Raw genomic sequence first — 14,879 nt, forward strand, 5'->3', positions numbered from 1 at the left:
ATCAACCCAGACCTGGCTCTCGGGCCTCCCACAGCACCACGTCCACAACGGAACTTGTCCTTCCCGCTGAATGTGCACTTCCACCCCCGCCTTCACTGGGTGCCAGGTCACAGCGGTGCCTTGCTCTCCCACGCCTTTCACCTCTACCATAAGCTCCTGGAGGACTGGGGCTTTGTTTTGTTCACTCCTGTAGCTCCAGCACTAGAAGAGCACTGGTATACTGCAGGTGCTCAAAGAATATCTGTGGGGTGCCCAGGTTGGGGACAATGAGTGCCCTTAAATGTCCATGGGGGAGCACCCGCATCCATGGCCACAGCATGGCCTCATCTTGCCAATTACCCTTTCGTTTTCTGTCCTCTCTTTCACCAACTGCTTCCTCAGCAACACATCTAATAAAAGAATAAGACCCACTACTTTCCACATTTAAATCCTCAGAAATAGTAAGGAGCATAAGTTTGACAGTTTTTCACATTCTGAAATAATTCTCCCATGATTCAATAAGCAGAAAAAGGGAACAGAAAATCAGAATTGAATATAGAATTCAGATGTTTTTCTTTCAAAGACACATTTTATACAACTTTTGACATTTATACTTTCAAACAAAATGAGCAAAAGAAAAACACCGAGGGCTAAAAATATCAAAACAGAAGTAATACAATTTTAATTTTAATATTTTAAAGTACAGAAATTGGAAAGTAAGAATATCAAATACAACTTTAAACAAGTCACTTGTCCTCCCCTATAATAATCAATGTAAGCTACTTAAAGACTTACAAATTTAAAACAGAAACAAAATAAATACTGTACACTTTCCCTGCCTGCAGGCAAAAGATGGGAAATACTGCTATGAATTGGGAAAAAATGCTCTTAAAGCTTCAGCATCCCGCTTCCCAGCCACACCCCACTCCGTTGTCACAGTGTGCTTCTGTATTCAAAGGACACACATGTGCACACACACTGACTGCCTATACATACAGACAAGACACTACTCCGCAGACACCCCAAACAAGAAAGGGTAACAGTTGCCTTGGACCATGGGCATATAAATCAGTTAAGGAAAGTCAGTCAGGCTAGCAAAACATGACTACAAAACTAGTAAATACCATAGCCAACAACTGTCCCTGTTTCAAATTTCACAGATTTAAAACACCTAAAACCAATACTACCCCTCCCACCACCACCCTCTACCCACCCCCCCAAAATAAAACCTGCTGAAGCACTGGCAAAGTTAGACCTTTCACAGTAAATGTGAAAATTCATATTATATAATCTCTCAAAATGAACCTTTTCACCCTATTTCCACAGCATGAAACTGTTATGGCTTAATTTATATTAAAAGTAGAAAAGTCTTTTCGGAAGGAAACACAGTCTGCAAAGTTGCGTGTGCATTTCCTGATCAGTGCTATTTCATACCTGTTAACAACCGCATGACTTGCTTTTGCAGTCAGAAGCTGTTTTTGGAAAAACTGAGGTTATAGCTTTTGATTCAGTCTAACCATAAATGTAAGGCCCTTAGTTTGGTTTAGGTTTCTTTTGCAAGATAAAATAACCTTGGGGTTCACTTAGCAAGTTATACCTCAGGTCCCTGACTATAATGTGGAAGTTATACCTATGCTTTGTAAAAATAAAAGGCTACTCATGAATCTTAGAGGGAAGAAATGATTCTAGGCGAGGAATCAACTTATATATTACACTTAATGCTGGTAACCAAAAGCCACCAAAGAAATACAAGAGTATGTCTGGGTTATTTTATTCCTGCAAAATATTATATATTCCAGCACTTATGATCATTATTTTGGTGAAAAATCTTGGGGGAAAATAGCTGACATTTTGAAAAGGAAATGGCCAAAATACAACTGGGTAGAGGCAAGGCTTATCTTTGTGATAAAAGTTCCATTTAGGACTGCTTTCTGGAATAAAGAAAAGTGAGTTCAGAAGGTCACAGGTCTTGCATAGGTCAACTACTTGGAGGTCAAGGGCTACGTGGTAGCCAGGGTTTACTAGTGAAATAGTGCAGAGTGGATAAATTTGTTGGAAGAATCACTGAATAGTTTCAAAAAGGTTTTAACAAAAAAATTTAATGTTGCACTTGTGAAGACAAAGCTTTAGGACACTAGAAAGGGCACTAAAGGTGAGAGGGAGACTCTAACAGGTAGAATGCAGGTAAACGAGTATTATTTTCCCCTACCCATTAAAGAGGAAAAAAATACTACAAGAGTAAAACCACAGTCAATCACGATAGGCTAATTGCTTTGGAAACAGGCATTTGCTTCTTAATGACATTAATTTAAAAAATTTGTTTATATAAGGGATATCAAATATTTGAGATATGGCACGACGTTCACTGAAGAACAAATTACAATAAGGGAAGGGTTTTTAGTAAGGCTACATATTAAATTACATTACATCCAACAGCAATGTAGTGAGTATTTTACTTCCTCCCCTTCTTTCCACCTGGATTCTGGGAAGCACATCATCCACCACAGGAAGAGCAGAGGCTGCAGCATCACAGAACAGGGGCTATTTTAGGAAGCAAGTACCAGAAGGCTGGGATCCACTGTGACCCAGGCCCAGAATCACTGCCCTATCTGGGTTTCATTTGTCTCCTTCACTTACTGGCAACACTCTTGTACTAAGTTAAAGATCTGATGCTCAACCTTCTCAAGATTGCTTTAGATGAAGGTCTGAGGCATGCGAAAAGGACTGGTCATCTTTAGGTTCTCTTTTTGAAGAGAGCAATTAGCTTAATATTTAATGAGAAAAATGAATTTTGTAAAAAAATTCAGATTTACATTATTAAGCCCTCATCTCCTAATAGGACATCGTAAAATGCCTACACATTGTAATAGGTATTTCTGGCAGTAGTAGACTGGGCCATACACTCACTCATCCATACTTTGGGGAGCAGTCTTATCACTATAGAGAGCATCTCTTGAAAAAAGCAGAATCTTCTGTTTTGAAGATAAGCAGTTGAGTCTCCTCTCCTATACTGCCACAGTGGTTCCTCTCTCTACCCAACAAGCCGTGGTTAGCCAACCCTAAGCTGTCTTTGTTGATTCCCAGCTTTCTAACCACCTTATTTTTCCCCCGAGTTCCATGGGTAGTTGTTAAATCATTTTATTCCACGACTTATTTTACTTTTCTCTAGTGCCTGAAGAGTATGCAGAATCTGGGGAGCAGTACTGTCCTAATTCCTCTTGAGAAAAACCTAAGACTATCTTCCAATTACTTTGTCTGGATGATTACTTGAAGATAAACACTACTTACTTGAGGATAAACACTCTACTCTTATCCATAAACTAACTCACTTCCTTTTCTTTCACTTCAAGCATTGATTCTGAATTTAATTTAATTCAGCACCTTGTTAGAGATTCTTCAGATTTTGTAGGTAGCATGCTCTGGGCATATATTTGATATAAAATAAATTTTATGAGTAATAGCAGTTTTCATTTAAAAATGCATACAAACGTGCATTCAGTAATTATTAGCTGTAAATTAAATAACAATAACTTATCTGCAAGTATGAAGTGTTAATAGATTACAGAATGCTTTTCTATCCTTTTTAACCGTATTTTTATCTAAACTTACAAATGAGAAAACTAAGACTCCAAAAGAATAAGTGACTTATTCAAGGTCACACAGCTGATAGATAAATGGTAGAACTTGGACAAAATCCCAGGTCTTCTGCTCCCTTCCATGCTATACCATGTCCTTCTATTACCAACATGAAATTATTAACTTTTGAAATATTTTTTAAATTTTAAAAATTAAAAAATTTTATACTTCTGTTTCTATGGCTGTATAGTATATCTCAGTTGAAACTAATAAAATTATGCTGTTTTTTTAATGAGTGCGTCCTCTTTTGCTTAAGTGTGCTTAGAAGTGAAAATAATACTGCTTATTTCCTGCAGAAGATACCTTCAAGGGCAGAGATCACAACTTCAACTTTATATTCCCCCACAGTACTAAGTAGTGCTGGGCACATAGAAGATGTTTGAGAAATACCTGCTGATCTCATATGAATAAATACAGTAGAGTTTATTAAAAAGGTAATAATTAGGATTATTAAAAAATAGAACAGTAGTCAAGCTAAGTATTTAAGTAGTGATAAAGATGGGATTGTTTTCTCTCTGAGTTTATAAGATGATTTTGGTCAGAATTTTCAATTTTGTATGTATGCTTTAAAAATTAACTGATGCTTATGAAGTTGAATGTATTTCTAGGATACTGAACTATTATAAATTGTCAGCTTTGTATTGTTTACATCATTAATCAATACCGGAGAGCATATTATGATGTGATAATATGAATTACAGTACAGTGGATCCCAGGTTGACAGAAGTCACTTATTTAAATGAAGACAGGAAAATTATTATCTACTACAATTAAAATTGTATATGCTAAATCATAATTGTTTTATCTATTTGTATTTGCTTATAACTAGCTAAATGCCACTACTGCTGTCTCCTGTTTAAGTTGCAGTGTCTATATGGTAGTATTTTTTATAAATGAGACTGAGGGAAAGATGAAAGTTTGTCTAATAGTTAACTGTCTGCAGTTACCTCAAAGTTCAGACATTTCCATGAGATAAAGGGATGCATCACAGCAATTAATTTTATAAGAGGTTTGACTAGGCAAGTCACTAGGTCAGTGGTGAATTTTCACCAACTTAGAAAAGGATAAATGTACGCTGTTTTAGTGGTTATATTACCTTATTGAAAGATTTTTTTAACTTAGCCAGTTAATGAGCTAAAACTGCCAAAAATGAATCCACAGTAACTTCACTTAAAAAGTTCTACATACTGGCTACTTAAAATGAGTATTTACCAGCCTAAGTACACAGGGCAGATACTGGCCACAACTTTAATTTGTAAGAATAAATTGTTTCATTTTAATTTTTATTTTAAAAGAAAAAAGTAAGGTAAATAAAAGTACTTAGAGCTGTGAAAAATGTAAAGAAAACAAAAGAACTCAGATCTTGATGTAGCTGGAAAAGAAATTATAATTCTTATTTCTTAAACCAAAACAAAAACATGTGTACTGTAATACTAAAATGGTGTCTACAGAAAACCAAAACGTCACAGTATATATTGTGTGGGGAAGGTGGGAGAATTAGTCATACCCAAATTTTTGACATCTTGAGATCCAACGACCAATCAAATAACTGATTGTACCCATCTCTTAACTAGTTTTGGCATAGTATAGACAGAGTTTAAGTAGGCCATTTATAGAGATTTAGTATTTCCATAATAATTCTTTTTCCTGACACCCAGATGAGACCCAGACTTTGGTCCAGTTACTTGGACCAAAAAGGCTAATTCATAAGCCTTAATTTCATATTTATTCCATGAAATATCGGAATGAAGACAAAGTAAGAAATGTTTCTCTTTGAAACTACACATTTGAATGCAACCATGAAAGATGATGGTACAGATTTTTTTCTTAGCTCTTCAAGTGATACTTAATACAGAAGAGAAAGTTCCACTAGCTTGCTGAGTAAAAAAAAAAACAAATCCATAAAACGGCCATATTTCTTCTCCATAAAAATAAATTTATCATATTTGCCTACATTTTCATTGTAGGAACTTGTAAAATGCTCTATTGTCAGAATTGGGAATATCTCCATCCCACCCTCAGAAATCACCAATTTTTATGCCAGGGGCGGGGGGGGAGGAAAATATAAGCTATTACGACCAACTGAAAACTGGCATTTAGTAAAAATTGTGCATAAAGGAGATAAGTGATTCCTTAAAGCTCAATCAGATATTTAACCTCCATATCCACTAGTTAAGTTGGGATAGATGGAAGAAACTGCAAGAAGCACCCATTTTACTCCAAATAAGGTTAAGAAATGAAAAGCTAAACACACACACACACCCCCCGCAAAAGATCTACTCCATCATGCTTGCTTCTATACAACTGAATGTAGTCTAGTCCTATTCTATTACGGCTTATTATGCAGACTTGAATATACTAAGTCAATTCATATTTCATATTTTCCAACAAATTAGGTACACAGAATAAAAGCATCATAAAATACGATGTTGGTCCTGCCCTCCAACACCAGCAGTATGAAGAAGGCCCTCTGTAGTTACAAATGTATTTGAAAAACTACAAACATGACAAATTAACCAAACTTATAATACTTTTCCCACAAGTAGGAAAAAGATATTAAAGCTGTTCTCTTTGGGACCCAGATATCATCAGCAAAAAATGAAAATGCAAGAAGCCTAATGTTACATTTGGAAGAAAACTGCAATGTCAAACAAAATGAGAAATGTGGGATCTTTTATGTAGTTCCTACACATTGGCTATGAAAGTGTTTCCCTGCAAAGAGAAGAGTCTTGTTATGTCATCACAAAATGATGGGGAGTGCAGAGAGAAGTGGGATATAAGGTAATGAATCAACCTGGATAACAGTATGCACCTTGGATGTTAGCAAAAGCGAAGCTAATAGCTTATAAAAAACACATGAAATATATAAAATAAAATGATTTTCATATACATCTTAATTTAAAATAATTAATGCATCAAATCCCTGTTTAAGACTTTAACCTGAATATCAAATTTAAGAGTCCAGACTAGTTACCGTTACCGTGGCTCTTCCCCACATGTAACACACACACTATCAAAAATAATTTAAAAACCTTCACATTCTTACATCTAAATTAGTGAGATATTTCTCCAGAAATCTTCCAAATAAATAGATTTAAAAAAGAAAGAATTTAAAAGCTGTTAACTTTAAAAAAAAATCTGTTAAATAAATTATTGATAATTCTTTACCCTACCACTGAAAATAAATCAAGACACTACCAACAACAAAATGAAATTCAAGCCCTGACAAGAGACCCTTTCCAGTTCAAGGTCTCTTTTTAAGGTTCTACCCTCCTTCTTCCTCTCCCCCACCAGGTCCAAAGGGTTATTGCTGAGTGGGTGTGGCACAGTGAAAATGCAGCATCGGTTCGCTTTGTTCTTCAGGCAGTGTTCTCTACTGTACATGCAGACTGCTTCAGGGGGGCACAGCTGAAGCTCCAGGCTCCCGCACCCCCGAGACTGGTCTCCAAAGGGAAGAGTGGCCACAACAGCAGCTCCGTCACACAAAGAAACGTGCATGGCCATTTCTGTTCAACTTAAGAATCTTCCCAAGACGTTGTTTGGCTGTTGCCATTCCTTTTTTTGGACGCTTACCTATATAAAACATCAACAACAGTGTAAATAATAATGAAAGTCACACTTGACAGACAGCACCTGGAAGACTTAAAGAGAGAGCTATACAGCAAGCGAGCCTTTTAGGTATTCTGAATGGGCAAAGTCACACTCCTGGAATTCCACTGTTCAAAACCCTCCCATCTGATCACACGAGAGATAAAGGCCAACCTCCTTCACAAGACCTACAAGGCCTTCCCACAGTCTGATCCCTGCCTATGTCTTCAGCATGAGCTCTTACCATATCTTGCATCAAACTGTGCTTCAGCAACAAAACTGCCTGAAGTTTCATAAACACCCCATGGACTGTTTCTCACCTTTGTACCGTAGGTCATACTATCTCCTTTGCCTTCGATGCTGTCTATCCTGTTACTTCCCTCAACTCAGCATGGCTAACTCCTTATCATCCTTTTCAGGATCTACCTTGTCCTCCAGAAAGCCACTCCTGATGCTCAGGGTTGACTGAGGCATCCTCCTCTCTGTTCCCACAGTAACCTGTGCATACTGCAATCACCGTGTTGTCCACGATGCATCAGGCTGTGAGCAACTTGAGTGCAGAGACTACGTCTATCCAGACTGCCACTGTCACCATCAGACACAGTCAGAAATATGCTTAACCTACAAACAGGTGAAGGTTACCTTTTGTTGCCTGGTTGCTGATAGGTGGCGGATTTGACGCAGGTCTCTTGGTGGGGTGAAGGGGCACTGAAAAGGAAGTTTCACCAACTGGCCTTTCTGGGCTTGTACTGCCATTACTGATCTGGCATGCCCCTGAAATCAAGCTTGAATTCTGAGTATATTTTCCATTCTGAGGGCTTGAGCCACTGCTGTCCACAGAATTCCTACTTTGTACCTTCTGACTGATTTCTGATGAACCTTCCTTTTTGATGCATTTCTGGCCTCTACTTAGATCCTGAAGAAGAAGGAGGGAAATAAGGCTGAATTTTCAGAGTTCCTTTAAGATAAGTGAGGTATTTAACCTCTCTATGCATTAGCAGGTCAAGAGAGAGAAGAAATAGACTACTAAACTTTGGTTTTCTTAACATGTAGTAGCCATAGACGACCACCCCTTCATGATGGGTGTCTCACTCCAAAACCTAACAGCTATGAAGGATTCAAGTCTTGTAGTTGCATCATAACTTAAGAAGAAAACATTAAAAAAACAAATATGTATACATCTAATAAAGAGAGAGAATATTAATAACTTAAACAAACTATCCTGGACTTAGTCAGCATGTACTCTGATGTGCCGTGAAAGGAACACGTGGATGAGAGATGTGGACCCACCACTTCCTCAGTATGTCACAGTTCCCATATACCTCTCATGGTGTAATGTATTATCTTTTTCAGAACCTAACTTCTGTAAGATTCATCTCCACTGTATTTTGCTAAAAAATCCCTAGCTCCTGAGCCCCAAGTCTGGTATTTCTTTAACAATTCTTCCTTCAGTCTCTTAAGACTATTGAGTGAACTGTCAGGAAACAAACAGACAGAGCTACTGAATGGTGGGTCTTGAAATCAACAGAGAGGGTCATGACCAGAATTAAAAGAGGAAAGGAAAACACAAAACTTGAAAAGAGTATACTGCAGATGTGATGTTTCACGAAACTAGTTTTAAGAGGGGGTGTGTGTGTGCAATGTAAAATAAATTTATGATTCTGTAATGGTCAAATAAGTTTTAAAAACAGCATTAAACACAGACTTGCTTTAAATTAGTCTTAGAAATATGCTTGAGCACGAAGAAACTGTTCTGATTTGACATGCCTCTCTATAATAATACCTCTCTAGATTATAGGCAAAAGAAATTTGATTTTCTCTAAGGTAATCTTGCTAATCATTTACCCTCTACTTCTTTATTTTCAAAGACAATTATAAAAACAATAGCTAGATTTAAATAATAGTTTACTTTTAATACTGAATCTTACAATGCTAATAAGTTATAAACTTTATGACCAGTGAGGCACTATAAAATCATACACTGAATGATTGAATTATTAATAGTTAAGGGATTTCTTACTCGACCTTTGATTCTGGAGCTTATCCTTCTTATTAAAAGAACTTGTACTCACAAAACTTTGCCTTAAAAAAATAACTTGGCTCTTTTTCTTATTTTAAACGTGATTGATAAGTATTTAGAAAATACAAATATGCCAAATGAAGAAAACTAAAACCACTCCTAAGTCCACTACTACAAGTATGCTTGGGGTTGGAGAGGTTGGGGACTCCACTCTGCCCCATGAGAATTTTGATTCTTTGGCTGTCATTTTCCAAGTTTGAAGCAAAAGGTCGTATTGCTTTCCTTGTTTGGTGCTACTGGTAAAATTTTGGTTTTTTAAAAAGCTATTTTGGGTTCATTTTGTTTGGAATAAGCATTAATACACTGGGATCCTAAGACATCAAGTGTCTTCTCTTGGAGCAGGGGTTCTTAATTTGGAGTCAATGGACGGTCTGCAGTGGGGGTGGGGCACCATAAGAAAATGTAAGCAAAAGTCAGTATTTACAGATGAACCTTTTTTTGGAAAGAGAATCCATAACTGTCGTCAAATTCTCAAATTTAACGTCTAAAAATGTTCAGGAAACAATGTCAGACATTAAAAAGAGATGATCATGGTACTTCTTTCTTTTTCCTTTCATGTTTCATTCCAGCCAGACATAACCTAAAGGTATTGGCAGCCAGGAGTTTTTAACTACTTCCTTGAATAAACTATTCTTTTCCAGATCACATTCTATCCAGGAGCCTCGCATTAGTCACTATATCAGAATTCCTAAAAATGGATAGTTGTTCAAATGTGCATTTAATTGTAATTTTTTAGCTTTCCAGATCTAATGGTTGATCACTGATTGCAGTTTAAAAAGAGAAAGCAAAATCAGAGTTAATGACAATTCTAAATCTCCTTTTAATGCTTCAGATCTTGAATATACCTGAAGATTAAATCTGGAAGTTGTATCAAATTGTTTAATCCAGGAAGAACTCCTCAAGTCTTGATCTTCAGTCTTGACATGGTATCCTAAAGAGAAGTTTTAGTTAAATTATCTCCACACAGACTTGATTATAAAGAACAAAGCCTAATGCTTAAAATTGAAAGCAAATTTATGTTGACATTTTATTAAAAAATTAATACATTATCTCTTTAGGTATTTATTCACATACTTTCACCACATTCCTTTCCCTCTCAAAAACAAAACAAACACCAGCTCACAATCTAACATGTTGATTCTTTCAATTCTCTTAAAGACTGTCTTTATGTGACAGGTTTTGTGTCAGATGCTGGAAGATCTAGAGTCAAGTTCTATGGCCACCTGCCGTAGATGTAAAACCAAATGCAATACACTGTCTCTAAAAACAGTATACTTTTCCATATAGAATCAAAGCATATGTTTGCCTGAATTTTGCAGTATTTCCATAGAAGCTTTCTTTTCAAGGCATCAAAGAGATTACAGGGAGACAGAAAGGTATAGTGAAAAGACAGACAAACCCAGATTTGAATTTGAGTTCTTCTGTTACCAATGCATCTTCAGGCAAGCTGTTTAACCTTTCTAAACCTCAGTTTCCTCTTATACAATAAGCAAAGATTTTGAGATTAGACGGTCCTGGGTTCAAATTCCACCACCACTGAATAACAGCTATCTAAGTATGGTCAAGTTAAATTAATATCATTAAGTCTTTTCCTTTACCTGTAAAAATTATATTATGGTATATCAAAATGTTATTTCAAGAACTAAGTGAAATGATGTCGGGCTCCTGGTACACAGTTGACACAATTAGGCAGGAATGAACACAATTTCTACAACAGGCATTCAGTTTTAATGTAGTACCATCTTCTCCCCAATCCTCCTCAGACTTTTAGGGAAACAAAATTTTTCCCTAAAGGCACAGAAAACACTATGTGGCATCAGTGACATTGCCACTGAGTCTTCTCTCTTTCCTAATACGTCGTTTTCAAGTAGGAGAGAGAATATCCTCAATCAGAAACAGTTCAAAACTTGTTTCCCCTCCCATAAAAGGAAAAAGGGTTGATTTTGATTGTGCCAGCTTAGCAGAGCATTTAAGACACCAAAACATTCCTGCCACCCTGATCAACTTATGAAAGGGAAATAATACTGTCTCACAATAGCAATGGTAGTATTATGCCAGTAAACACAACTCTTACCTGTTAACTTACATTTTGAGTTCTTATACTTGCACCTTACATACTTGTATCTTACATTTGTTAACATGATGTATTTTTTGGCCAATATGCTTAAAACCATTTCCAACTAAAGATGTGCAATAAACAGTTCTTATCCATAATCTCTAACCTCAATGAAGATTACAGAGCTATTAAGTTGGGGGTCATATGTTACTTTTTAGAGACTGATAATTTATGTTTCTTACCACATTCCACTGATTTATCATAGCGATACAGCTGCCTAACTTCATGGTTACTGCTGTGGCAGCTGCTGGGATCCTGGAGGGAGTTTCCTTCACCATTGCAGTCTGTGCTTCGTATCTGCCTCTGTAAACATGGGGAATAGTGCAACCCTGCCATAGACAGCATGCCCTGAATAGCTTCTTCCTCTGTGCTCGTGGAGGTAGGACACTCCCTAAAGAGCAGATAATCAAGGAAAAGAAAAAGAGCCTATGTATTCTAAGGAAATTTTTGGTAAAATTTAAAACTAAAAAAATGTTTTCATGTCATTTATATCACAATGTTATATAAGATTACTACCATCAGCAAGCCTACCTTTTAACAGGAATTTCACTCCTAGATGGCTTCTGGCTCTTTTTAAGTAAGTTCCTCATCACATTAGATTCTTCCTTAAAGTTTGATGTTATTTCTTGTTTCTTTTCATCACCTGAACTTTCAGACTCTTCAGTGGTAAAATTATTTTTCTGAGATAATAAAAAATTAAATGGAATCAAATCTATAATAAGAAATCTGAGCAAGTCTGTACAAACTAATCAAAACACTTCATCCATCTAGGGAAAGTTAGAATCTTAATTATCAAAGAATTATTTTTGTACTTCATACAAAAAAGTGAAAATCTCTAGTAACTACGGTAATATAATTTCTTAGTAAAGAACACATAGTACAAGTTTTCTTTAAGGTAAATAAATAACCTATGAGAAATAAACATAAGAACAGTATCTCCCTCCACCCTTTACAAAAGCTACGTTTGTCAAATGTAAGTAGTCACATGAGGATGTGTGTGTGGGTGTAAAATGATAACTACAGGGAAGACACTGGGCCACAAAGTCATAAGACACACTTTGGGAAGAGGTGTCATTCACTTTCCTCCTAGGAAAAGGAAAGCAGATGTTCTTCTTTCCATCAAATAATGCACAAGGCACAGTGTTTAGGGCGTACCAATGCAGTGCAATCAGGTCCCGAGTCTTCTGAATCAGAAATATCAGAATATTCTGATGATCGATTCCTGAGTTCCGATTTCACACTTGTAAAAAACCCTGAGAAGGGAGAGGACGAGAGAAAGAAAGTCATTAGACTTTTATGACCACGGTGAATCTAAAGTCTGTCCAGCTTCGTGATAGGTCTCAACATGCCTGCTCCATCCTTTTTCACTGCTTTCACCTTCATTTCTTTCTTCCCTTAGGACTTCCTCCCTAACTGATCAAGATACAGACTGAAGTGTATTCTTAAAACATTTGTGGTATTCACTGAACATGACTATATATCCATTATTTGGGTGGGTTGACCATTTTATATTTCTTTCCAAAAAAAACCTCCAACAGTAAAATTAGCTACAAGATGCTTTTCACTTTCCCTTTTGCATAATTCTTCTCAACACAAAACAAAAAGATGACTCTCCTAAACCTAGAAAGCATTCAAGTAGATAGTGAATTCAACAAGCTTATAAACTGGGCTTTACCACCGCCTCCCTCTCCCACGTGGCACTACCACGCAGCAACTGTCTGATGAATGCCGCTGACTAGCTGCCTTTACCCTGGCATGTGAACCAATCCAGAAACACCCACTACAGCAATACTAAATTTACCTGGAAACAGCAGGAATTGAGGTGTTCAACATCAATTAAATGACCTTAATTATCTGGAATATTTACTTGTCAACTACCAAAATATTTAACTACTTTTTAAAACAGAAGGGTATATGGAGGCCCTGAAAAATGCTGAGAAATTAAAATGTCATTCAAAGAAAATCTCAAGCAGTAGGAAGAATTACTGTTGGTGACACTGATAAAACCAATTAATAACCAAGTAGAGGCCTTCTTGTCAACAGGCAATCAAAACAACACGTGGATTACTAATAGCTTCAGATCAGCCAATTATATATGTCTCCTAACTCTGAAAACCACATACACGTTAGCTAAAATTATTTATGAAATTGCATTAAACTTGTAACTGTTTTACTATTTGGAGTAGAGGCCCATAAAATGCATGAGCTCTCATGTGACTCTTGCAAAAGCCGTCACTAGAAGAGATGTCATTGACCGGCACACGTCCTCATCATCAGTAACACCTTCCCTGGACACTACACTTCACTTGGCATTCACAATCAACCTTTCCCTGATGAAATACTTCAGATTTCTCAAAAGAGTATTAGAGACACAAAAATTTTCAATCCTGTTACAAATTTAAGAACTTTAAAATTAGCAAGTTATTTACATATTATCACATTAGAAATGAACAGACCTTTAAAATGACCATTAAAACAAACATACTCTTAAGTGGTTTTTGAGATTCTTCATTCTCCATCCCCTCAATTCCTGAAATCCCTTCTATCTTCATTTTCGCCTTTTTTGTCCTTCTCTTATCCTCTTCATTTTCACTATCTGCTGTATAAAGACTTTGATCTGCAAAGGGCTGTCTCTCATCTCTGCATATAGAGGGAAAATAACCAAGTCAAAAAATAGTGCAACTATGTAGCCAAACAATATACCCTTCCCCTTAATTTACAGAGAGAGTGGAGAAGTGAGACGCTTTCCCCATATTTGAATCAGGTGTGCAATAGTATGGACTAAGGATTAAATGAACAGAGGGGATCCACTGAAAACGAATCTCACACGTTGATCTACTTTACATACTTAATTATCCTTCCATTTGTCAGCAGTAATCGTAGATCATTATCTTTCGCTCTCCATTCAGGTACTGTGGAAGATGGCTGGAGATGTTTGTTGAATTTTCCATTCAGTTTAGAGCTCAAGATGTCCTTAAAGTATAAAAACAGAACTTACTTAACCTCCTCCCTCAAATACACTGGCTTGACTAAAGGAAAACAGTATACCGCCACCTCCCGCCATGGCCTTGCGTCCCAAACTGTGCTAGGCAGCCGCCCAGGCTAGGGGTACACAGTGGTGTGGCACGAAAACTAAATGGTTCCTAAAATCAACACATGAATATGGTTCATCTTTCTGTAGGGCCATCAACAATAAAACACATTATATAAAGCAGAACGTAAAATTTGCATAAAGCAAATTCAAAGACATTTCACTCTTGCAGAAAGCTGAAAAGCTGGAGAAGCACTGCCGTAATGTATTTTCTCTTTCCCTTGCTTCTTCCTGCTGAAGGGCTAGCTGCTGGGTGCTTCCCAGTCACCTTATCCTTGTCCTAATCCCTAGTCTTCCCACCAGGCACTGTCTGGAACTTATAGGTCACCACACTGCTATCACTAGGAACAAAGGCCACCACGTGACAAAAAGGCACAGCAATAGCTGGT

The 14,879-nt window shown here is 36.9% G+C and overlaps 1 protein-coding gene across 3 annotated transcripts in view; it reads right to left on the reverse strand.

The window, feature by feature from the left end:
* Positions 1-638: 638 nt before the first annotated feature.
* The window catches only part of KDM7A (lysine demethylase 7A), a 124,757-nt gene continuing 110,516 nt past the window's right edge, over positions 639-14,879 (reverse strand). For all 3 annotated transcript variants that reach the window (XM_058531290.1, XM_058531280.1, XM_058531299.1), the window contains 8 exons: positions 14,248-14,372; positions 13,885-14,039; positions 12,555-12,652; positions 11,931-12,079; positions 11,582-11,790; positions 10,129-10,214; positions 7,846-8,119; positions 639-7,188 (listed from right to left, as the gene is read on the reverse strand). In XM_058531290.1, the coding sequence (XP_058387273.1) occupies positions 7,094-7,188; positions 7,846-8,119; positions 10,129-10,214; positions 11,582-11,790; positions 11,931-12,079; positions 12,555-12,652; positions 13,885-14,039; positions 14,248-14,372 (1,191 nt within the window). In that variant the 3' untranslated portion in view covers positions 639-7,093. The remainder of the gene's footprint in view (positions 7,189-7,845; positions 8,120-10,128; positions 10,215-11,581; positions 11,791-11,930; positions 12,080-12,554; positions 12,653-13,884; positions 14,040-14,247; positions 14,373-14,879) is intronic.

Source organism: Diceros bicornis, chromosome 3, assembly GCF_020826845.1.
Source record: "Diceros bicornis minor isolate mBicDic1 chromosome 3, mDicBic1.mat.cur, whole genome shotgun sequence".
In the NCBI taxonomy this organism is placed as follows: Eukaryota; Metazoa; Chordata; class Mammalia; order Perissodactyla; family Rhinocerotidae; genus Diceros; species Diceros bicornis.